The sequence below is a fragment of the Diplotaxodon limnothrissa genome, linkage group LG12, assembly GCF_057381915.1.
Source record: "Diplotaxodon limnothrissa isolate DT_005_m linkage group LG12, D_limnothrissa_male_GT1.1, whole genome shotgun sequence".
Classification (NCBI taxonomy): Eukaryota; Metazoa; Chordata; class Actinopteri; order Cichliformes; family Cichlidae; genus Diplotaxodon; species Diplotaxodon limnothrissa.
This window is the reverse complement of record NC_140607.1, coordinates 23576468-23601129: the sequence shown is the minus strand read 5'-3', so window position 1 is coordinate 23601129 and position 24662 is coordinate 23576468. Positions and strand designations below refer to the sequence as shown.

The 24662-nt window shown below is 39.1% G+C and overlaps 1 protein-coding gene across 2 annotated transcripts in view; it reads left to right on the top strand.

Moving 5' to 3' along the window:
- Positions 1-24662, top strand: part of ntrk2a (neurotrophic tyrosine kinase, receptor, type 2a) — a 105421-nt gene that overhangs the window by 55341 nt on the left and 25418 nt on the right. For both annotated transcript variants that reach the window (XM_085368360.1, XM_085368361.1), the window contains one exon: positions 20306-20494. In XM_085368360.1, the coding sequence (XP_085224486.1) occupies positions 20306-20494 (189 nt within the window). The remainder of the gene's footprint in view (positions 1-20305; positions 20495-24662) is intronic.

Genomic DNA, 24662 nt, shown 5'->3' with positions numbered 1-24662 from the left:
GACTTCGGAGACACATAAAAGCCTCTCTTTGGATGAATTATTCACAAAAGAGGGACAGAGACAACCATTAACCTAGATCTTCACCAAACACACTCACATCTCCACGCTCTCTACAGACACGCACGCACACGGCAGATTTAGGCACCGCGGCCCCTGATAGGTTACCTCGCAGCCCATTGGTGCAGCTCTAGACAAGTTCGCTGAGCTATTTCTTCTCATACACACTATGTACAAGGCCTTCCTGCGCTCACACAAGCTGTACTTTGTAAACAACCCTGTGTTCAGGGCTCTGTCTAATTCAGACTATTTTCCATGCTTCGAAATTGTATTTTAACACAGAATTCAACCCCTCAGATATTCAGCCAGCACACTGCCCGCACTCAGAGATGCTCCTGAAATGAAAGAACAGAGAAGAACAGTTTGAAAAAGTGTCGAGGCTGGGGAGAAAAATTTGGCTTTGAAGGCAAAAAGTGATTTTATTTGAATTTGGCAGCAGCTCCCTGTTAGTGGAGACTGCACTGCCGCAAGTCACAGTTAGAACAAGTAATAAAAGTGATCAGAGAGAAAATGGCTTCTCTTCCAATTGCCTCGCTCTTACACGCAACAAATGCTAAGAAGGATAACTACGCGATGAGTCGGGCAGGCTACTGAAAGTCTTTATTACAGTTAACATCAGGAGTGTCGGAGTACATGCGTAACCCGACTGTGCCGTGTAACCATCAAATTAGTTTTGCAGGTATTTGGCACACCTGTCAAAACATCCAGCACATCCGCCACAAAATACATTTCCTGTCCTCTCGCCGCCCCTGCCAAGCCCCGTTAAGTAAATTGGTAGCTGTATAAATCAAAACATGTTGATTGGTGCAATTTTTTTCTTCATGTTTTCAGTGTGTATTTAGGGTTTTTTCACACTGAGAGATGTTATATGTCTCATCTCTGGCTCATTAGAGAACTTGCACCTTGTCAGCACTGACACATACAAGATCATAAATTAAAGTCTGGGTTAAATATACCTTTTCCTCTCTGCAAGACAGACACACTCGTGCATGCATGTTCAGTAATATAATACACAATCAGGTGTTGCACCACTAAATCAAAGACCCAAGAACATCTATGTGCATAGAAAAACCTTTCCAGTTTGGGCTGCGTTGGACTTTAATGCAAATATTTAACATATCTTAGTTTTCCCTGTACAAACGTGCTGGTTGCATACATCTCAGATAGACTATGGGGAAAGATGTACTCATAAATGAATCATCACGCACATGTCAAATGCATATGTGCATCACAGCGTAGTTCATCATGTGTGCACATGTCAGGCCAGCATGTGGGATGTCTCTCTGTAGCACACACACATGGACACACACACCGTAGCGAGACAGAGGGGAAGACAGCGGCAGTGTTGGCTGAGATTGAGGTCAGGGCAGACGTTTGGGGAATATTTGATTAAGGGTTAAAACACAGACACTTATTCTGGTGTGGAAGACCATTTTTGAAGTTTAATAGAGTGCAGCTCTGTTTATCCTAAACCCCAGACAGCTAAACTAGTCAGCAAATTTAATCTAAAGCAAAAACAAAAAACAAAATCATATGTTTTCAATTGGATCATGTTTTTAAATTGCATCATCTTAAGAGGGTGCACTTGAGTAGCCACTACATCCATTAATAAGGGGAAGAAAGGGGGGGGGGGGGGGGGGGGTGCACTTTCCCTGATGTAAAAAAAAAGACAAAAGTCTGCATTTCAAGTGGGGTCCAATGACCAAACTGAAAGGGAAGTTAAACTAGTGTTACACGCCACAGACTCCTAAAGATTTCTGAATCCTTTACCGTGTGAGGCTGAATTAAATATGAGGATTAGAATTTGTCAGCCAAAGGGAATATTAGATTGTTTGTTCACTCGTGTATTTACACACAAAACTGGATTAATTATTAGAAGAAAGCCCAACATTACCATTCCCTTTGGGCTGTAGTGAAATAGGAGCATAATCAAATTGTCAATGCGCTAATTAGGTGTCACAAATAAGTGAAATTTCAGAGGGATGAATGTTTTAAAAGGCAACACGCTGAATCAAAGTAAATGGTAAATGCAGTCATTTCACAAAGCGCGACAGTAATCAATAAAAATCGGTGCGACAGAAGGTGGGAGAGTGGGATGTGTATGTCTTTGTGAGAAAGAAAGGGAAAAGGAAAGGAAGTGCGACATCAAATAATCAAAAAATTGCAGCTTCATCAGCGATATGAATGTACCTTTTTTAGATGTGTATCTGTTGCTATAAATGTGAAACTTGCTCTTTAACCAGGTATATAACAGTGCAGTGCATATATATGTATATAACCGCCTGATAATTTACAGTAACAGCATTACAGTAACATAGTCATGTATTCATTGCTCTTTAGTACAGGTTTTATCAAGGCTGAGGTTTTATAAAAATTCGAGTTTTTAATCATTAGACACCCATATCAGTAGAGCAGCTACGTGAATAAAAGCAACTACCAAACGGGTCGTGAGCAGCATTTGAACTTTACTACTAAAAATCAAGATTTTCCTGTTGATTAAAAGAAAACAAGGCAGGAAGACGACAGAGTGCGAGGGCCATATTGAGAGAAAAATATTAGCGTTGATTCTGAGAATAGAGTCGTCATTTCGAGTTAAAGCGCTGCAATGGCTGCCACACCCTCTACAAAATGCCTCGTTTTAAAGAGTTTCTGAAATCATACTTCAGACTCAGTTTTGGTGTGGAGATAAAAAAAAAAAAAACACAAAATGAAATTTTATTTCATTTCACATATATTTTCAAAATGAAATTTTATTTCATTTTGCACAAAATTTCATTGTGCAAAATGAAATAACTGGCAAAGGACGGATACAAGAGTATCAGTCTTACACCCTCGTGCAGTAAAGAGGGGGTATGATGTATCACAAGACATTATAAGGTAGCTGATCAAGTTGTTTCGGTAGCTCATCTACACAAGGGATTTTGTAGGGGTCACATGACCAAAGGAGTTATTTGACTTGAAACAACAACTTTAATCTCCACATTTGGACTTTATATAAATAATCTTTTGACTTTTATCTCAAAATACTATTTTATGAGTTTAATCTTTATATTTCATTATTGTGAAAAAGAACAATTGGGATTTTGCTGCCATTTCGACTGAGCTCGGTCAGCTCTTTTCCCTGTTAGCAGGATTTGTGCTGAGCTGCTGCTTAATATTTTAATTTATGTGTAAAACACATAAAATAAAATTGCTCTTATAGTCTTATCTTGCTGTGGCATTTCCCCTTGTTTTAAGTTTTGCTTCGAGTTTGTCAGGAAACTTAACTTTGTTACGGAAATGTTGTCATAAATCCTTAAACTTCAATTGACTTATTAGGATCACCGTAGGGTTGAATTTATTTTATTTTTTGCACGTTGCACATATATTTTTTTCTTTCGTTTGAAATTTGTAAAAAGTGTGTGGTTCTTGGAAAGATATTTTAGCTAACAATGGGAAGAAAAAAAACACGCTAACACTGGGAAATATGACAGTAGAATAGGCTTTTGAACTGGAAATGAATGTTGTTTCAGATTTTATTGTTATTTTATTTGTCCTTTTTATTTCCTTGGTGGATTCTGTGATACATAAAACTGTTGTTTTGTAACTCAATTGTTCTCAAGCGTTTGTGGCAGACAGTCATACATTACGATACCTCATTTTTCATGCATTTCCATCTGCAATGTTATGCCCACTAGCGGCTGTATAGTTCAATTTAAAAAGAAGGAGAAAAATAAATACATTAAAGGCAGGCAGTGCACAGTGATGACCTCCATACCTCTGAGCTATTAGGATGCCACTTCTTCATTTCTTTTATCAGCATCAAGGCGAATCTGACAAGGGAAAAAAATGTGGAGTTGCAAAGACTTTTTAGCCATAAGCTTCTTCCATAAACTACACGTTTTGTAGTATTAGAGCTGTGTTTGAGAAAGTTTCTGTAAAGCTGTTTAAAAGTGTCATTTGAAAACGATATTTCCCCCAGAAGATAGCTTGGGTTTTACTTTTCAATAAACAAACTCATTTATTGGTGTCCCACGTGTGTAATTGTTTCTTTTTCATTTCAAAGTGAAACAGCTTTTAAGTGTGTGCTTGGACGTCAGGGAATGTTTTGTACAGACTTTTCCTTTATTTATCCGTAAAAGAAGCCAAGTCAGTAAAAGAAGCCAAGTCAAACACAGTAAATAGAAGGGAAAATATCTGAGACCATTCTGTGAAATCAACGGCGCTTCCTCTTTCTGTTGGTCATGTTTTCCTCACTTCTCTTTGACTGTTGGCAGCAATAATGTTTCAAGTCATCAAGGCTTTTCCCGTTCTTACTGTCGGACTGTACGGATTTTTAAGAGTGTCACTGTCAGTGACGAGCTCCCACCGGTCCTTTCTTAATTATAGCGCAAACCCTTTTTTTTCTTTTTGTACTTACGGAATTTAAGAGTTTTAATTCATTATGATGGGTTATGCATGAACACTAAGCTTTGATGGGTTTAGGGCAGTGGTGAAGGAAGTATTCAGATCCTTTACTCAAGTACAAGTAACAATACCAAACTGAAGGAAAGTCCCACTGAAAGAAAAGACACTTTACAATATGTGTGAAAAATAAAATCATCTGAAAACCTTTGTGAATGCTTGCCTGCGGTATTGCATCTCATGCATGCTTCATTTCAAGAAGGGCACATTTATTAATGCAGCAGCTAAGGTATTTAAAATCAACATGATTCATAGGCTATTAATCATGCTCTGGTCTTGTTTATCATCAAAGCTAAACGCCTGAGCAGGAGTGTTATAACCACTCACTGGTCACTTCATTAGTTACACCTTGCTTGTATTGGGTTAGACCCCCGTTTTTCCTTTAGAACTTTCATTTTTTATGCCGCAGATTCAATAAAATGTTTGAAACATTGCTCAGAGATTTTGGTCAATATAGTCATGATAACAGCACATATTTACAGCAGATATTTCAACAGCACTTTCATGAGTCTTCGGTTCTACCACATCCCAACGGTGCTCTATTAGATTGAGATCTGGTGACTGGGAGGCAATCTAAGTACAGCAAACGTAACGTGCGGTTACATTGTAACCTTGGTTCTCTGAGTGCGAGCCGCAATGGAGTAGAGAGATAGTCTCGATATGATAGAGAACGTCATGGGTCAAGAATCAAGTTTGAGATGGTCTGAGGTTTGTGACACCATGTATCCATGAGAAAATGGATAAACTATGGTCAGTACTGCCAGCAGCAATACTCAGGTACACTGTGCTGTTTAAATGACTTCACCTCGCAGAGCACACAAAATCTGTTGTTCGTTCGATTGGCTAGTTTGTTTTTGTCAGTGACTTTTTAAAATATTAATTCTTAATAAGGATGATGTGTAACAGCACACGGTGGCCTCGTGTCCGCCAAGGTTAAATAAGTATTTTGCTGTCAGTGGAGTCTGATGGGTTTAATGAGAGAAATGCAATTATTTTTATATTAAAAGGGTTTTAAATGCAATACAACAATGTAAATATATGGAAATGTAACAGGAAATGTGGCTTTGTTTTAAAAAGCTGTGATATTTTAATTTAAATTTTGCTGTTATTAACTGTATTTGTGATTGTAACGGACTTTTACTTTTGTGGATTGAACCCTTCTTACACCACTGTAAATGTTATCTTATTGAGCATTATTACTGAATGATTAAAATTAATATTTTAAAATGAATTATTTTACTGTTTTAGTGGGTCAAATAGAGCAATGTAGTTTAACGATACGTTACATTTTTCTAATATTCTTATAAGTGTTTGAATAAGCAGGTAAAATTCAGCATTTTGTACAGAAACTGTAATTGTCTTAATAGTCAGACACTTATTGAAATACTTGGGCTGTACTTGAGCAACATCCAACGCCGTGAGGTCAATAGATAAAGCCACTGAATCACAATGTGCTTAAAGATTGATTTATTATAATTAGTGAAGTTCCTGTTGTCATAGGCACGTTAGCATGACCAAAGGTAAATGCCACAATCGGTAGATTTATATTATAGGGTCCCAGAGTTGTGTCACATCCGCTGTGACCTCATGGGTGATGATAATAAGACCTCCCTTCACTCCAAGGACTTCATACCCAGCACTCCACGTACGCAGTGATCTACAAGCCAGGTTTGAAGACTTTAAGGTGAATGGGTTGCATTGTAGGTGTAGATACACACACACATACAGAGATTCCTTCATTTGTTATAAATTATTCATTTAAAATTTCATAAACGCACATGTGAATAAAGCATTTGCTCTTGTAATGGATTTGAAGGTTTAATATGTTCTGTTATTTTTTTTTAATTATGTTCATTTGGGTTCCTCACAATAATTTTTTGCTTATGTAACAGATGCTTGGTAATAGATTTTCTGCTCCTGAACCGAAAACACGACGCTTTATCACTTTTAATTTCTTTCGCTATCACTTACCTCCTCGCTTCTTAATTTTCACATCTTTGACCAACGCAGACTGTTTTCAGTAGGAGGAACTGGCCTTCTAATGTGTCATATGGGAAGGTGAATGTGGGTTGAATATTATAAATAGAAAAGATCAGACTAAGGGGGCTAGAAGGAAGGGAAAAAATGGAGAGGAAGAGAGGAGGATGTGGGAAACAAAGAAGAGGATGACGAAAGAAAGCGAGGTGGAAGACACATACATGGAGATGAGAAAGGAGATACACAACGTGACACAGATGCACAAAGAAAGAGAGAGAAGAGGAAATGTCTATTTTTACCAGTGGTAAAATAGACATTTTACCACTAGAAGAGGGAATGTGATATGCCTCTGCATTAGGCCGAAGAGGAGGAGGATTTTGGCTCAGGCAGATTCATATGGATGTTTATCTGACTGCAGCATAGAGGGAATTTTAGCTAATGTATCCATCGCCCTGTTTCTCTTTAGTTTATTTGCTGTACTCTCTCTATCTCATAATATGCGCAATTTTTTTTCTATACCTTTTTTTTTTAACCCTTTCAGGCCCAATTTAAGTTTTGTGTTGCTAATGCACAACCAAGTCCTGCAGTGGTACTTCTGAGTAAAAGAAAACTCATAAAATATGTATGTGGGGTAATCAGGTTGTTAGGTCTTAACTGTTGCAAATCTGCAACGTCTGCCTGGAGAGGGTTAAAAAAATACTGTAGTTTGTTTAACCTCAGTGGTTTGAATGCTGTTGGTCCTTCTGTTGTTATCGCCATCACGAAAACCTTTAAAGTGCGTGAGAACTTCATGATAATGATCATTAAAATAATATTATTGAGATGCACTGATATACTGTTGCATTTCAGGGCCACTGTAAATAATCAGTCTGTTTATTTGGCAAAGACCTACATGACTGCCAATGATTTTAACCGAAATGAAAAAATCAATTAGATAAAAAAAAAAAGACAGAAATGTCAAAAATAAATACACAAAAGCAGCAGTAAATGTGGCAGAGTGACAGATTTTCTTTTCATACAGTCAAGTCCACAATTATTCATACCCCCTCCCTGTTTGTTATGTTTTGTGAAGCAAAGCTTCAACCTTAGCTAAAACTTTCTTCCGTAGTTCTCAAATATGTTACAAATGAATAAGTAATACCAGAATAATAAGTACTGGCACATTTTTTAGACCATTTAACTTTCTTTTTATTTTGGGAAATACACAGTTTCCCAGAAACTTCTTTTCTAATTTTTTTATTTATATGTGGGACTGTAGAGGCAGGACAAGCCACCTTCATATCAGTCAGACATTAATCATGATGAAGGTGAAGGAGCTCAGTGATGATTTCAGGCATTGTTACTGTCCCCAAGGAGGCCAAAGGCCATTAAGCCATCTCATCCTCTTATAGCCGTTGCCCTGAAAGTTCACAAGGTCACCGTCGAGTCCATCTTAAAGAAGTTAAAGAACTCTCAAACTGTGATCAGTTTGAAAGGTCAAGGTCAGAAGCCCAAAGTGTCCCAAGCCTTGATCGGGAAGGTTGTCCAAGAAGTCAGCAGTAATCCAATAACCACCTCTGAGGTCATCTTCAAGAACTCTGGGATACAGATTTCATGAACAAATTCTTAATATTGGTGGCCAGGAAGACTCTGGTGTTCAAGCCGATGCACCTGAAGTCATGTTTGGTATTTGCAAAGCAGCATTTGGAAATGTTAGAAGCGTTCTGGTTATCCGTTTTGTAGTCTGATGAAGGAAAATGTTATACGGAGGAGAAAAAGAGAGGCTGTACCCACTGTGAAATGTGGTGGTGGGAGCATCATGCAGCGGGGGTGTTTTTCGCTTCATTTGGTACTGGCAGCTTGTTCAAATTCGATAGGATCATAAAATGTGAGGACGGCATCAAAATCCTTGATGAAAATCTAAAACAATCCCAAACACAAAGTCAAATCTGACATGCCAGTAATCATGTGCTGATTCTTGAATGATCATCTCAAAGTCTGGAGATTTGTGCAGGGGGTTGAAATCTGAGGTGTATGCTTGAATGCCTGATTATTAATACTTTTGAGTTCTTTGGCAGAGAAATTAGGTTAGGATGAAGGTTTTGCTTCACAAGACAAGGAGGGGATATGAATAATTGTATTTAAGTGTAAAGACATCAGCTTAGATTAAATGAGCGATAATCAGATTTAGGCATAGCCATTAAAAAAGACAGTCCTCACTTATTATCAGTGCTTGGAGGTGTATTTTGATGAGACCGATCCCTCAAATGTCCCTTGTAAGTGAACAGTTGCTGAACCCTAAACCTGCACAAGAATAAGTGATATCTTTTCCAGATAATATCTCCCCTACTTTAAGAGGAAAACTCTATGTGAAATAACCTTGTTTTTACGGCGAACGTCGCTGCTCAGGAAAAAAAAGACAGCAGAGAAAAAACACATTTTCTGCCATCCTTTTTTTCCATCTTTCCACTAACCACTCTGTGAATCTGCAGCTCCTCTTTCCTTACCCATTAAACTTCCTCCCTTATGTCCTCTGTCTGTCTCTCTCTGCCTCATCGCTTCATCCCTCTTCCTCTTGGATCGATAGATTACTTCCTGTGTTCAGCAGGGTGACAGCACAGTTTAGAGACCATGGGGTTCATGTTACCAATCATCTGTATGTGTGTGTGTGTGTGTGTTGGTGTGTTTGCACGTATTGTGAAAGGTTTAAGGGGTCACAGAGGCCTTTGGTATCAACAGTCCTATCAGTCACTCTGAAGCCTGAATGACTGATGCACTGACTGGTTGTGTAAAACATTCGAGAGAGAGTGATGAGAGGGAGAGAGAGAGAGAAAGGGGGGTTGCATGTGATATTTTGTGGACTTTTTGTCTAGTTGATTAGATATGTTTGATCAACATGCAAATTGTAATAATGTAGTCAACAGTTTGTGCTATTAAACTGGAGAATATTAAAAAAAAAGCAGAGCTGCTTTTGCTTTTGGTGCATGATCAAAAGATTAAAAAGAGTAAATACGTCAAATGGCTCTACTTGTAGAGACCCAACCCAAGCTGAACTTGCTGCCAACTTTCACCTCGTATCTGAAACGTCCATCATCACCTCTGAACCCTATCCTTCAGCCAGAGTTACACACTGACCTCACTGACTGCTGCCAGTCATTTCAAATCATGAGATCCACTGTTATCCGCAAACAACTCTTCCCGCTGTTCCTCTCAAGGCATACAACAACCAGGCTGTTTTAACAGACAGACTGACAGGCCCTGATGTCCTTAAATCCTATAACAGTCTCTCTACATCTATCGCCCTGGGCAGCATGCAGCAGTAAATGGCTTCAGTTTGTCTGAGGTGTACCCAGAGAGCCCAGGAGAGATCAATACAGTGACTCACTGTCATCGTTTTAACTCAACTACAGTCTAGACTTGTCATAAGACTCCTTCTCCACTCAAGTTCCCAAATTCTCAGGCTCCCACGGCGAGGCTGGTGTCGCTGCAGCAATGTGAAGAACTAAAGAACGTGTGCTGTCCACACGGCTGTGTAACGTTACATCTGCCTCACAATCGCTGGTGTGAAGCATCTGCAGCACTACCATCACCATTTCTCTTGCAGTAACTGCAGTAACTGAATTTCTGCTGAATGCTTCAGGGCTGCATTTTGGCTGAATTACAGTTGATTTAATTTATGGCACCATTTTCCCGCTGCACTAAATCCTGCCTGCAAAGAAGGAATGAGTATCAGCTGCATTTCTCCTCCAGAAATTAGAAAACTGTAGCAATAAGATGGGAGTGGAAAAATCCAGCCCCCTGCCTTTTATATTCTGTGCAGCACTTCAGTTTCTAATATCCCCCTCATACCTAAAGTGGAGAGATTTGTTTTGGTTTTTTTTACTTTCACCTGAAGTTCTTGTAGCTGAGGTGTGACGACAGAGCACATCTGCTCAGTTTCACCGAGCATCTGATTTCCAGCACTCAACATAAAGCTCTAATGAAGCAGGCTGTCAGGACTTGAGATCATTAATTTAACACTGTCATTATTCATGAGCTGTATTCTGATTGGACGACAAAAATGCCTAACGTCCCTTGACAGAAACAGCTGTTTAAACAGATGCAGGGCCATTTGTAGCAAGTTTGATCAGGAATTAGATGAACAACACCTCTGAATCACACTTGGAGGCTTTTTAAAACCTTATTGTTTTCAGCATCAAATAGCAATGCGCACCAGTTTGGCATCTCTCACCGTTGGTAACAGTAACATTGCACTCATTGAGTTAATCACGTGTGAAAGGCGTGTTTAAGACTGTACACCAAGTCAGTCAAGGCTAATGCAAAGACGCACTTGGGCACAAATTCACTTTGAGTGGATCAATTTGAGGGAGTGTTGTGTGAGTGGAAGCTGTAAAAGTTCACTCGTCCCTCTAAAGACTTGCGAATGTATGAAAAGGAGCACAAAACAAACCAACAAAAAAACCAAGATGCTGAAACCAAGAAAAGAAAGCAGTAACGTTCCTTGTGAATTTTAAAGGTCAGTTTATTGCTAAAGTCCAGAATCCACATAGAGAGAGTTTGTTGACTTTGTAATTGTTCCAAAATTGGTTGTAGTTGACCTAGAGGCCACTTATGAGATATATCTATGATGAACGGAGCTACAAGTCTCCACTCACTCTGCCTTACAAGCAGTGGGATTTCTTGCCTTTCCAAACTATTTGGTTGCAGCACAAACTGAAAACATTTTTTTAAAAACAAAACAAAACAGGAATTTTGAGTGCAAAAATTGATCGTCCTACACAGACAGTCCTACAGTTCGGCCCATGAGCTGAAGCACAATCAGTGTTGCCATTGATGACTTAAAGAGCCCCACACAGCATCACCTACATAAGAAATAGCTAATATCGGCTTTATGCTTAGAATGCAAGAGACTTGATAATGATAACCAATTCCCATCCATTCATTTGCCTAACTACTTATCCAATTCAGGGTGAAGGGAGTTGATCCCAGCTGTCACAGGGTGAGAACCAGAGCACGCCCTGAACAGGTCGCCAGTCCATAACTGAGCTGTGACACAGACAGAAATTCAAACTGACATCACACTGGTGGCCAGTTTCTCTTTGGACAGTAAATTTGAAGTCAGGACCTTTTTGCTGCGAGGCGACAGCTCTGATCACCAAACAAAAAATATTCTGTTATGCCTAAAATCATTTCCAAAAGAAGGCAAAGGCAGATACTGAAATATATCGTCTAGAATTGTTGGGAAGCTTAACACATATGACCGTTCACAGATTGAATTTGGAGTTCTTCAACATATACCCACAGTACAGCACTAGCGCTAGTTTTGTTCTGCTGTTAGTTTTTCATGGGTGAGATAACGTAAGAAAACTGGCGACTTGATTGCTGCTTGTCTGATCGCGTGATTCTTTCTTTTTTCTTTCTGTTGTTGTTGCTGCATACCCAGATCCAGGCGAGTCTTGCAGTTAGTTGAACAATTGTAACACTTCGAGTCACAGCCAATACGACTCCCTACAATGAGACTCGAGTTGCTATAAACCAAGACTTTTGTCAGTTATCTTGAACTTAACCACACTCATTTCACTGGCTTCTCAATAACCTAAACACTAACAAGACACAGACTTTACTGTGTTGCTGCGAAGACTGGAAAACAGTGACATACAGCGACCCGCAGCTTTAATGCACCCTGCCATCCACCTCTCAGTTGTGACCTCAGCTTTGAAAGCAAGGTATTGTAATTTATTGACTGTTAACCCAGGTTTTCCCCCAACACACTACAAGTAGATCGGGTCTCCATCGGTTTAAACACCAGTTCCATGTCCATTAACACTGTTGGGTCTTGACCTGACCCCACTTATACCTTCACCTCTGATGTCCATCTCTCCCTCTCTCTTCCTCCGCCTCACATCTCTACATCTTTTTATTCCCCTTTTTACCCAGTCACTCCCAGTGGACGCTCCCTCTCTCCTTGTCTCACACACAGGCTACTGCTGGCCCTCAGCTTAACGGTTTTTATAACGATCTGACCCTGGGACCTTTCTCTCTGTTAATGATCTACAGCCCCTCCCCAACACAAACACATACACACACTGACAGACGGAAACCTGCACCTGTGTGTGTGCGTCCTGTTATTGTCCTTTTTGTTATGCTGAGATAACGTCAGAGCAGTAAACACTAAAGGTAATTATACAATTCAAAAAGCCCCAAACTAACAGTTTCATTTCTTGAATATGAGAATTTTTCAGAAGGGACATAATTGAAAGCTCTTTATTTATTCAGTTTTTGACAGCCTGTGGTTTGGACTCACTGCTGTGATGAAATGGCTGCTCTACATTTAATAATGCTGCTACAATTGCAGACTCGGTTTGAGAGGAAAAAGAAGAAAATAGTAGCACCTGCCTTCATTTAATGAAATAAATAGAATTTTCTTCTGTAATGAATAGCGACAATCTACTATATGTCTCGAGCTTCAAATGGAAATCAAAGATTTCATTTTGCAGCTGTGTCCTTGGAGTTTTTAATGAAAACAGATCTATTAATGTTACCTTGTTCTGAAGAGTTCACTCATATTGTACGCTTTGGTACTTGCTCTTCCTTTGAATGCTTAAGTACATTAGCACTGAAGAGGTGCGGCTACATGCAGTGCACTACATTTACCAGAACAATGTCCCTAAAATTAGGGTCTAAAATCTCTATAACACACAAATGTTATATCTCCCCTGGGTGATAAAATTATCAATGCACTTATCGGAGAAATGTAATTAACTTGCAGTGAAGAAGAAGAATTTTGCAAGAGGAAATTGGCGGCCAGAAGGGGGAAAGCTAATTGGAGAGCTAATTAACTAAATGGACATAGCATTAAAAACGAATATTCATGATAATACGCAAAACAAGATGGACAGTATGCAGTAAATAAATAATTCCTGCTTTTGTGTCATTAGAGGGATTTTTTTCTGCTCCACTGACACAGATACTCTGATACATTTTAGATTATTGTCTTGTAATTTCACGGGATCGCTGGATTATAGTTACTGTGGGCATTATATTGTGATGGTAAATTAGATACTTGGATTTCCACTTACATGTGCAATACTCTATGTTTCTCAACCTCAAAAACTGGTTCCCTCTGTAGACGCAATCTTTGAATTCAGGTGTTATTAAATACGTTTTGATTGTAATTCCATCCATACATCTATCCATCCTCTTCTAGGTTTGGTAACCACAGCAACTCAGCTACTTAAAATAAATTAATTAATAAATTCAAAGTTGAGAAAATTCAAAATATCAAAATGATGTGATCCAAAACATCTCAAATTGCATCTGCTTTTGTTGCTTTTGTTAACAGAATTCCTGGCAATGGTCTTTTTCACTTAGTTACATATTCCCGTGGGGTTAACCCCTTAATGCCCAGTATAATGTATTGGATACATTGAGTTTGATTTCTTTGGTCTGAAACACCTAAATAATTTGCACAATGTATTTATAAGCAATAAATATGGAGAAAAATGCCAGATGTAGCAAAACTTATAATTTATATAAATGAAATGAATATTTCATTAATCTTCAAGAGATTACAATTTTCTTGCAATTATTTCACGGTTCCCGGTTTAGGCTTTAAAGGGCTAAATAATAAAATTCTTGCTTCTGTGGCATGTATTTTTAAAAGCAGATGGATCTGCATATTTGATTTAGCACAGATTTTTACACCAGATTCCCTTACTATTGCAAGCCTCCCATTCATCCAGGCTTGGGGTCACCCGAGGTGCTACGCTACCCTGCCATGGTTTACTGCCAGAAGAAAACACTTTCCCAACCTCTTTGAGTCAGGATGGGCATCTGGTGTAAAAACGTGTGCCAAACCAAATATGCAGATCCATCCGCTGTGGTGATCACTTGGAAAATAAAATGAACAGCTGAAAGTTGTTAATGCAGTGTTTTTGAAGATAGATACATGTTACTGAAGCTATCATTTTTTGTAATTTTCAGGTTGCCAGAAATTTTTTCCAAATCAGTAAATCAGTCACATATTGAGACATTTCAAAAAGGTGCTGAATTACAGTCTCTTAAAAAAAAAAGACTATTAAGTTCCCTCAAGTTTGTGCAGTTATGGAGTTTCAAAGTTCCTCTGGCATTAAGCTAACATATAAATTGGAGCTTCATGGAATGGGTTTCTGTGGCTAAGCAGCTCCTGTAGTTATACAAAGTGGGTGGTCTGGTACTTTTGTCCATATAGCGAATCTTGTCACGGTAGCCTTTAAGGTAGGAGACCAACAACCCAGTCTTCAGTCATTAAGCAGAGTGCTAGTTTGCTAGTTAGCCAATATTTGTTAGCTAACTAGCAAACTAGCTTGTTAGTTGCTGTAGAGTATATCCTGGAATAACTGTCAGAAATGGGAATGGTGAAATTTAAGTCCACTCTAAAGGAGTGGGGGAAAAGCTTAAAATAGCATGTTTGTGTTAAGTCGTCTGTACAGAGTACTGTATTTGTTTCCTTACTTGTTATATTGTTATGTCTTGTATTCGTTGTAACATCTGCTACCCTCTTGGCCAGGTCGCTCTTGGAAAAGGAATTTAATCTCAAAGTGACTTTTACCTGAATAAAGAAAAACTATAAGGTATCATTGTTAGAAGGGTAATGGTGTTGTCTGGATCTGCGCATTTAAACTCAGTGTGGTATTTAATATACTATTCACTGTCTAGTTAGATAGGTAACTTGACAATCAAGGTCAAATGCTGCATTGTGTTTCACGCTGAATGATAGTTAAGTGTACAGTACACGATTCCTTTTAAAAGTAGATTCAGAGTTACTGTTTTGAGAGTTTTGACTCTGTTTTCTGATAGTTTTATTGCCCTTTGAGTGTTCTGGTTAGTTTTCAGTAATGCAGAATTAAATTAAATTAAAATTAATCTTAATTGGTTAACATCATACCTGTTTTGCACAACTTAGATTAGAAACCCTTTAAATAAATTTTCAAAATAAAAAATATTTAAAAAGAATTCAGTGTACCCTTCTGCTGATAACAATACAATTAAATTAAAAGCATAATTAGTTGACCTTTGAAGATATTTTGCACGGCAGCACTGATTTGTGCAAAAGAAAAACCATTTAATCCGAGCACACAGTGTTCAGTAATACTTCTTAATACACTCCAAATAATGCACAGCATCCATTTTCACCATTTTCACTGTCCCCAATCACTCTTTGAGGTCTGCTTACTGAAAGTGACACATTAGCTTACAAGTCTGGATCTTGACAAAAAAAGATGCTGTCAGACATCGCAGCCAAGACACACACATTTACAGCACATATAAACTCTCCACACACAGAAAAACAAACTATTGTGCTCTTGCTCTCATTCTTTTTCTCTCTCAAGGCCTTTTCATTCTTCACGAGTCACCAACACACACATACGCTGGTTAAGACTCACACATACACACACACAAACAAACTCTCTCAGCTTCTTCCTCTCAATCTAGCCCTGTCAACAGCACTAGAGCCTGATACGCGTCCAGGGACAGAGGAAATGAGCGATGTCAACCAGTATTGTAATGCAGCAGAGCCGACCACATGAGAGGGGAAAACATCTACTGTGTTTTGTGCTCGTGGGAAATCAATCTCAACTCTTAATACGATGTTTTCAGGCTTGTGCTCATGTCTCAAAGAGGCCTAGAGAAGAATTACCTGTGTGTGTACGTGTGCATGTGCGCATGTACCTGTAATCCTACCACGTCTATGATGAAACCCATGCTCTGACTTGTCTGTAGGGTTATTTTCCTTCTACTGACACAAGGTTGACGAGCTGATGAAAGACCGAGACTGCATGGAAGCGTCCAATTATCCTGCTTAAGACAGTCTTACGCATACACAGTCCGTATTGTTCTCACCTGTTATTCAGCGAAAAGGCATGCATAAGATGATATTGCACAGCTAGAAGCATGACTCTGATCTCTCACCAGCCTTTATTTCTGCATTTTCAGGACAATGCACTAAAAAGCACTAATTTACTATCCGCTTCGTGTACCTGAGTGATTGGAATCATTTGCATCATTGCCTCTTAACCACCTTTGTTATATGCTAAGATGATAGTGTCTGCAATTAACTGAGCGTGGTTAATAAAAAAAAGAAGAAGAAGACATTAAAGGAATGAAAAAGGGTGTGGGGGTTGTTTCCATGCAGCCATTTAAAATGTGAAAAATGTCACCACTGGGGCAAATTTTGCAACTTTAAGTTTTTTCAGCTCATGATTGGCTCCACAGTATTTAAGATTTGCAAAAACTTTTGGCACTATCCCAGAAGAATCAACTACCCAAAACAAAAAGCAGAACGCTCTTGAAGCTGGAATGAACTGCAGTAAAGTGCTCTCAGTGGGATTGCTGCTGACATAACAGGAAGTCATTGTTTCAGTGATTTAAGCAGCACTTTTTTTTTTTATAATTATACATTGTAAACACTGAGAAAGACAAGCTGGTCCTAAACGTATGTGCACTCACTGGCCACTGTGTTAGGTAGACTGTAGTATTGAGCTGGACCCCTTTTTGCCTTTAGAGCTGCTTTAATTGTTCATGGCACAGATTCAGCAAGGTGCTGGAAACATTCCTCAGAGATTTTGGTCCATATTGACATGATAGCATCACACAGTTGCTGCAGATTTGTCAGCTGCACTTCCATGATGAGACTCTCCCATTACACCACATCCCTAAGGTGCTCTATTGGATTAAGATCTGGTGACTGTGGAGGCCATTTGAGTACAGGGAACTCGCTGTCATGTTCAAGAAACCAGTTTTAGATGATTTGAGCTTTGTGACACGGTGTGTTATCCTGCTGGAAGCAGCCTGCAGAAGATGGGTACACTGTGGTCGTGGACATGGTCGGTAACAAAACTCGGGTAGACTTAAAAATATGCTAGGTTGGTAGATCGTTGTTGCAGCAGATATTTAGACTCTTTCAGATCATTGGCTGACCGAAATGGCACTGTGTGCTCTTACAGATTTGCTTCAGGGACAGATATACTGTGCCTTCAGAGATGCTCTTCCACATAACTCTGTAACAGTCTGCAGTTATTGCAGTTATTTAAGTTACTGTTGCCTTGTTTCAGCTTGAAGCAGTCTGGCCATTCTTCTCTGACCTCTGGCATCAACGGGGCATTTTCACCCAGAGATCTAATTACTGCATATTTTCTCTTTTTAAGACAATTCTCCGTAAACACGAAAGATGGTTGTGTGGAAACATCTCAGAAGATCTATTTCTTAAGTACTCAGCCTAGCCCATCTGGTACCAACAACCATGACCATGTCTGCATGCCTGAATGGGTTGAGTTGCTCCATGTGATTGTCTGATTAGATCATTGCATTAACAAGAAGTGTATCAATAAAGTAGCTGTTGAGTGGATATATAATTATATGATCTTGTATGTATTTTACTGGTTGCTATACATGTTTCTTCTATACTGGCCATAAAGAAGAAATTGCTTAGAAAGCAGTTTTGGTACTGTATGAGATTTGTGCCAAAAAAACTGAACTACAAAGAGGCTATGGCACTCTGCCTTAGACACATCAGATGTTTTCTTACCAAATTACCGTTGTTTTAGCACAAAAATGTGGAGACTGTTTTCACCGCTGGCTGGGCTGGAGTAGAACAATAGCGGTACAAAGGGGCAAATTTGGTAACTCTGCTAGAATCGCAGAGTCGTCAGATAAACTTCAGAGCAAATATTAGCACAGCATAAAGACTTGAGGTGATGCTCCTGTTTAGTTGATTTACAACTAAATTGCTTGTCATACTTTGTCCTAAATTCGACTTTCACAATACATTTTTAGGTATTTCAGATGGAATTGAAAGCGTATCAGATTTAAATGTACTGTATGTTAAAGGTGTGAGCTGTACTGTAATAGCCAGTTTTCTGTGTTGATTGTAAAAACAATTATTATTGTGTAGGATTGAATTAGATTTCACAGTTGTGCTTAATAAAGTGGCCACTACATTTCTAGTGCATGGATGTATGCAGACATATTGATTGTAAGTATTAAACACTCCAGTGAGAGATAAGGGTGCATATGCAGGAGTCAAAGGTGAGGCGAAAAAGAAACCCAGAGTGAATATCAGTCTGTACCTGTAGGCTCTTGCAAATGCAGCTGCTATTTACTGCTACAGTCTATGTGAGAAAAAAAATAAAAAGAGGTTTGTTTGCTTTGGCACTAAGTATGGGTACAGAAAATTAGCAGAAATGTGATGAGGGTTTACTGTCACAGACAAACCTCCTGGACTATTTTCACGGGCCTAATTAGAAACTAATAACGCCTCCATTCTGCTGCCAAAACAAACCCTTTTGCTGTGAAAGGGATGGGCTCCGTGTCTGACTCACGCTACCCCACCTCTGCTTTGTTTTCCGTTAATTCATGTTAATGCTGCATCTTGTGCTTTTCAGAAATTTGAGTAATGTGAAAGAGGAAGCGTATTCTCCTGAGACTTTTATTTTAACGAGATAATAGTGCCATCTCTGCGTCTGCATTTTCCACTTTTTGTGTCGCTTTGTTTTTTTCCACCAAGCTCCTAGATTGCTGCTTTTTATTGCATACATGAATTCCCTCTGTTACCTTCCTGCTCTGGAGGAATACACTTCATATTAGCCTTCTTTTCTTGACTTCATCATTAAATGCTGCAGAAGCGTACCTAAAAAAGCTTTCAAACTGACAAAAAGAAAACAGCTACTGCTGATAAAGTACCTAATGGTATTCTCCCATTTTGGCCCCCTTAATGGGGCACTTACCGGCTTAGTCACTCATTTTCTTCATGCAGAAATTTGCAAATTTGTTTTCATCCAGTCAAAATGACCCAAGTTACTACAGGAGCTGCTACTTCTGCCCCTCATATTTCCTAGTATCTTTGCTCTTGTCAAGTAACCTCATAGAGCTCTGTTGCACATTAGGATTAAAACATCTGTTACTGACAGAGGGGAGTCATGTGGTCTGCCATTTGTACCTCAACCCTCTTTTTACCTGGATAAATACTGTTGGGCGTGGCAAGTTACTCCTGACTTGCATCAGTGTCCTAGCAGGAGATGTAGTAAACAGGCTTTTTTCAACCCCTGAGGAGCTCTGTTTCAGAAAAAAAGCTGTATGAAATTCAAAATCAGTGGAGACTCGGACTGGAAATAACCCCTGCATTTAAGAATACAACTTACTGTGGTCGGGTGCTTGTTTTGGGTGTCAGTGAGACATGAAATAAAATTTTAAAAATGCATTTTTTTCACATTAAAAAGAAATGTACAAAGTTTACATATGCAGTAAGGCGACCATCTAACACAGGTCAGCACTTGTTGGTTACAAGTGTTGATTCTGATTCACTTTGTTTCTGGAGCCTTGTGTTCATATCAGTGCAGCTACTGTTTAATTTGTGCTGAAGTCAGCTTGAACTACAGTTGTGAATAATGCTGTAATGACGGACAGAGCTACGCATGAAACAAAGGAGCTGCAATGATGTGTCGTGTAAACACAAGCTTCTTTACTGTTGTTCTGAGCAGCCAGAATAGTCAGACACAAGGAAAAATACAGCTTTGCCTAAAGTAAGGGCTGAGACTTGATAATGGTTCAAATGGGGATAATAGTGCACACTTTGAGGCAATCTTTTCTTGAAGGCACTCATGTTGCTTGTCCACCAAGAAATAGCTGTATGAAAAACAGAAAAAGAGAGCTTGCTAGAGTTCTAATGTTAGGAAGGTTTGGGGGTCTGTGGGATTTTATCTCCTCGCTGCCTGCCAGTAACAGCTTTAATTACTCCTCTTGCGTCCTCATACTGATCACATAGCTGAAATGCTTTTCAAACACCGCTTATCCCCATTTCTCTCCTACTTAGGACCATCTTCAGTGATCAGCAATGACGATGACTCTGCCTCTCCTCTTCACCACGTCTCCAATGGCAGCAACACTCCTTCGTCATCGGAGATGGGCCCTGACGCAGTAATCATCGGCATGACCAAGATCCCAGTGATCGAAAACCCTCAATACTTCAGAAGCACAAACAGCCTGCTCAAGACTGACACATGTAAGTAAAAGAAAAATCTGACTTATCTTTAACGTGGACCCGGATTAACTCTGATTTAGAATCAAACTTTTATCAGTTGATTACAAGCTACTATATACATCCTTCCTCGCTGTCATGTCAGTGACCTTGGAGCTACTGCTGATAAAATCTGAGGGAAGAATGGGAAATAGAAAGTCTAATTATATGCATGTTTGTGTGTGGCTGTGCCCCAGCATACGTTAGGGACACATTCATCAAGACTTCCATGGATGACTCATATACATACCAGAGCTAAAGAAACCAAATGATGCTAGACCTTATTAGCCAGTGGTTTAAATTTTTTAAACCAAGTGAAAATGAGAAAGTGACAAACCCGAAGTAGAAGCTAGAAGAAGAGCAGAGGGAGAGAGAAAGAGAGCCACAGACAAATAGACAGACAGAAAATGCACAAGGATATTGACCTGGTCCATCAACATGACATTATGATTATTGGCAAGTTATAAAAGCTTCTCCAGGATTTGGCCTTGTGTTGCAGTAAATTATGGACCCACGCATTTGTGTATGTGTGTGTGTGTGTTCATGTGTGCTCATTCTGTTGAGAGCAAGGTTTAGGTTGTATAATAATGGGGGACTGGAGGTCGACCTCTTCAGTCCTGCATTATAACTAAAAGACTGACTGGGATTTACAGCCAAATGACGAAGAATGAAAGCGCTTAGGATCAATGAAAGTCAATAACACACTGTGGTGTATGTGCATGTGCCTGCATGTGCATTTTTAATATATTACAGCCATTACAACTATTACACAGTGTGTGCCTTTGACTCACAGACAGCCTGCATAAATACTGAAAGTATCTGACCGATTATTTGGCACTCCGCCTTTTCAGACCGGTACAATAGCCTTTGATGGAGACAGTTTGGCAAAGTGGCACATGGTTGAATGCCAGGAACAGAACTCTTTTTAAAGAGAGGTCTTAACCATCCTGTAATATTGAATGCAGGAGGAATCAGTAGCAGGTACACGTCTCTGCTTAAATGATCGCGCAGGCCTCTTTCGCGCAGCAATAAAGCAACAATTACTCTGCTGAGATGATGGATCTACGTGTAATTATGGGAAATGTTAGTGTGCTGCAAAGCTTCGGTTGTGCAACTGTCTTTTTAAGTGAGCACCTCATTAAAAATAATGATATTAGCAGAGTTAGCATTGTTGGAAAGCAGGTCACAAACATTACAAAGAAGCTTCAGTAAAGCACACAGATATGAAAAGGTGGTAACTGTTGTGTTTATGTTTTGCTAATCACTCACATATACATAAATTTGGGTTTACAACTAAAATAGGTATAAGAGTATATGAGCATATTCTCCCACTACATTGACTATCATATCACACATTTCTTTCCACTAAACTTCTCTGGAGATTCAATTTGAAGATTCAAATTTCAGGAAAACCCTGTCAAAGTGTCATTCATTTTTTTTGGACCACTAAGACAGAAATTGCGCCATTCAGATAACCATGCACAAACTTGTTTTATTAAAGACCAATTGTGAATGGTTGAGACCCAGGCTGGAGTTTCTTGAAGGTGGCAACAATCTGTTGAGTTGGCTTCACTGAAAAGTGGCAGACTGACACGTTGTGGCAGACTGAGGAGACTAAGGCAAACTGGCAGTGAACCTGAGACACAGGGGCATACAGTTAAACATGGTTTCAAACAAGATCAAGAGAATACAAAACTAGACATGTGTTGCTACCAGGTTGGAAAAACTCTGGCAGGGACTGGAGCATAGAGTCATATGGGCTGAAGGGCTTCATAGGAGAGTGGATCACAGGTGCAACTGAGGAAAGAAGTGTGAACAGGATGCTGAGCCATGCCAAGACAAAGAGAGAGAACAAACAGGGGAGACTACAAGATACACAAAGAATGAGAGAGAGGTACACTCTAGACCATGGCAGCAAAGATTGTTTGAAATTTCAGGAATAATTGAACACTGATTCAGGCAGGCCAGGAGCCAAAACTCAGTCTGCAAAACCCAGTAAATCAGCCAAATCAACTGATTGCTAGTAGTGGTTTCCCTGAAAGTATACACATGGCAAGGCAGGGGATCCAAGAACAGAGTCATGCTGCCGCATATTAAAGATTGATGATAAATATGAAGGTGGTGTGAGTTCACTGTTAGCTTGCATTAGCATAAAAAATAGGAAACAGCTAGACTGGCTGCACCCCCCCCCCCCCACAAAAAAACAAAACAAAAAAAAAACTGTCACAGTATATAAAATACATATAATTTATGGAATTTATGGTGAGCTTTAATAATTGATAAATAATCCAAAAATCAACACAATTCAATGAAGGAAGAAAAAACAACTGAGATAGAGGAGAACATAAATGTTGTGACAAATACTAAGGGGAAGGATAGGACTATTTATACACTAAGGGATGCTTTGGGTGCATTTAATCAATACAGGTAAGGACAGACAGGGAGGAAGAGAAAAGTAGAGCAGGTAATGGATAGTAACAAAAATACTAAAAAAAAAAAAAGTAGACACTAAAACATGGAAGAAATCTAAGTATGTAGCGGGAAAAAAAAACTCACTTCTCTTTAACATGGACCCCAATCAACTCTGATGTAGAACTAAAGATTTATCAGTTGATTACAAGCTATAAAATAAATTTCTTCTTGCTCTCATGTGAATGACCTTGAAGCTGCTGCCGTAAGATCTGATGGGAGAATGGGAAAATAGAAAGTGTAGGTTTGTGTGTGACTGTGTCCCAGCATATGTTAAGCCACTCATAAATTCAAGACTTTCGTGGATGACTCATACACATACCAGAGCTAAAAGAAGCAAATCATGCTAGAGCTCATGAGCCACTTGTGGCTGATTCAGTTTTTTTGATTGCAAAGGCTAAAGACAACACGCAATAGACTAAGTGAGGTAAAAGGTCAAATGCTGTGGCAAAGATTATGGGGATGACAGGGCTATTTATACACCAAGGGATGATTTGGGTGTATGTAATCAATACAGGTGGTAACAGTTAGACAAGCAGGAAGAAAACACAAATAAAGCCACAAGAGAAAAGTGAAGCAGGAAATAAACAACAAGATTAAAACAAGCTTAGCTTATTCAGGGGCAACTATGGGAACTCGTTTCTGCCACTGGACAAAAAACCCAAAAACCAAAAGCCCTTCCATATGTCAAAATTTAGGGTTAGGCCTCTAAATTTTGAGAAAATAACTTCAAATATCAAGTTATTAAGTTGACATTTTTATATAATTAAAAATGCTGACTATAGAGAGCAACCATGTATAATGACACTGACAAATCAGAGAGGAAAGAGAAGGCAGAGAATCTAACAAAAGACATTAAGAAAAACAAATAAAGGCAGGAACGGTAGTTAAGGCTCAAAATCCCAGAAACATAATCATCACTAGAATGACAAATCAAAACAAGAATCAGAATACAAAAATATAATAATAATAAACTCTGAAGCTAAAAACCATGAATATAAAGCAACAAATGACAACCAAGCAGGGACCCCAAAACTCATATTAGCTAAGGATATAAAACCTCAAAACAACACAAAACCCCAGGACCAAGGCAGAAACACGTGCCCACCAGCACCTGCAAAACTCAATAATGTACATTTATACAAAAACTGAAATGTTAATGACTGTAAATGAGAGGCAGAGGACTGGCTGCTAGTTATTTTACCATTTTTTGCCTTTGTGCAGCTAAGCTAAGCTGACTGAGCTCTTGCTGGATCCAACTATATGTGTAGGGTCACATATAGGGTCATGTAGGCTCATGTAGGGTCACAATAGTAAAATCATAAACACCAAAAGTGTCTAAGCTTTTCATTGTAGTGTTTAAGCTCAAATAGAGATTTTAGAGGACTTGTTATTAATATCTGCAGTAGCAGTGTTGAAAAAGTGATTTTTCTTTCATCATCTTTCTTACATCATCCTCTTGGCTTTGTGTTCAGTACCTCTCAATTCTTCCACTGCTTCTATACGAGTTGGTCTTTTGGGCTTTGTATTTTTTTGTATCCAGGGAATGGGGATTAACTTCACTCTGGAAAATGTTATTCACAAGTCAACACGTGCTGACTGTATTTGAAGACACCGGTTTACAAAAAAACATATGTGCACGCACGCACACACACACAGGCTGACGCACAAAATTTAGGTCACA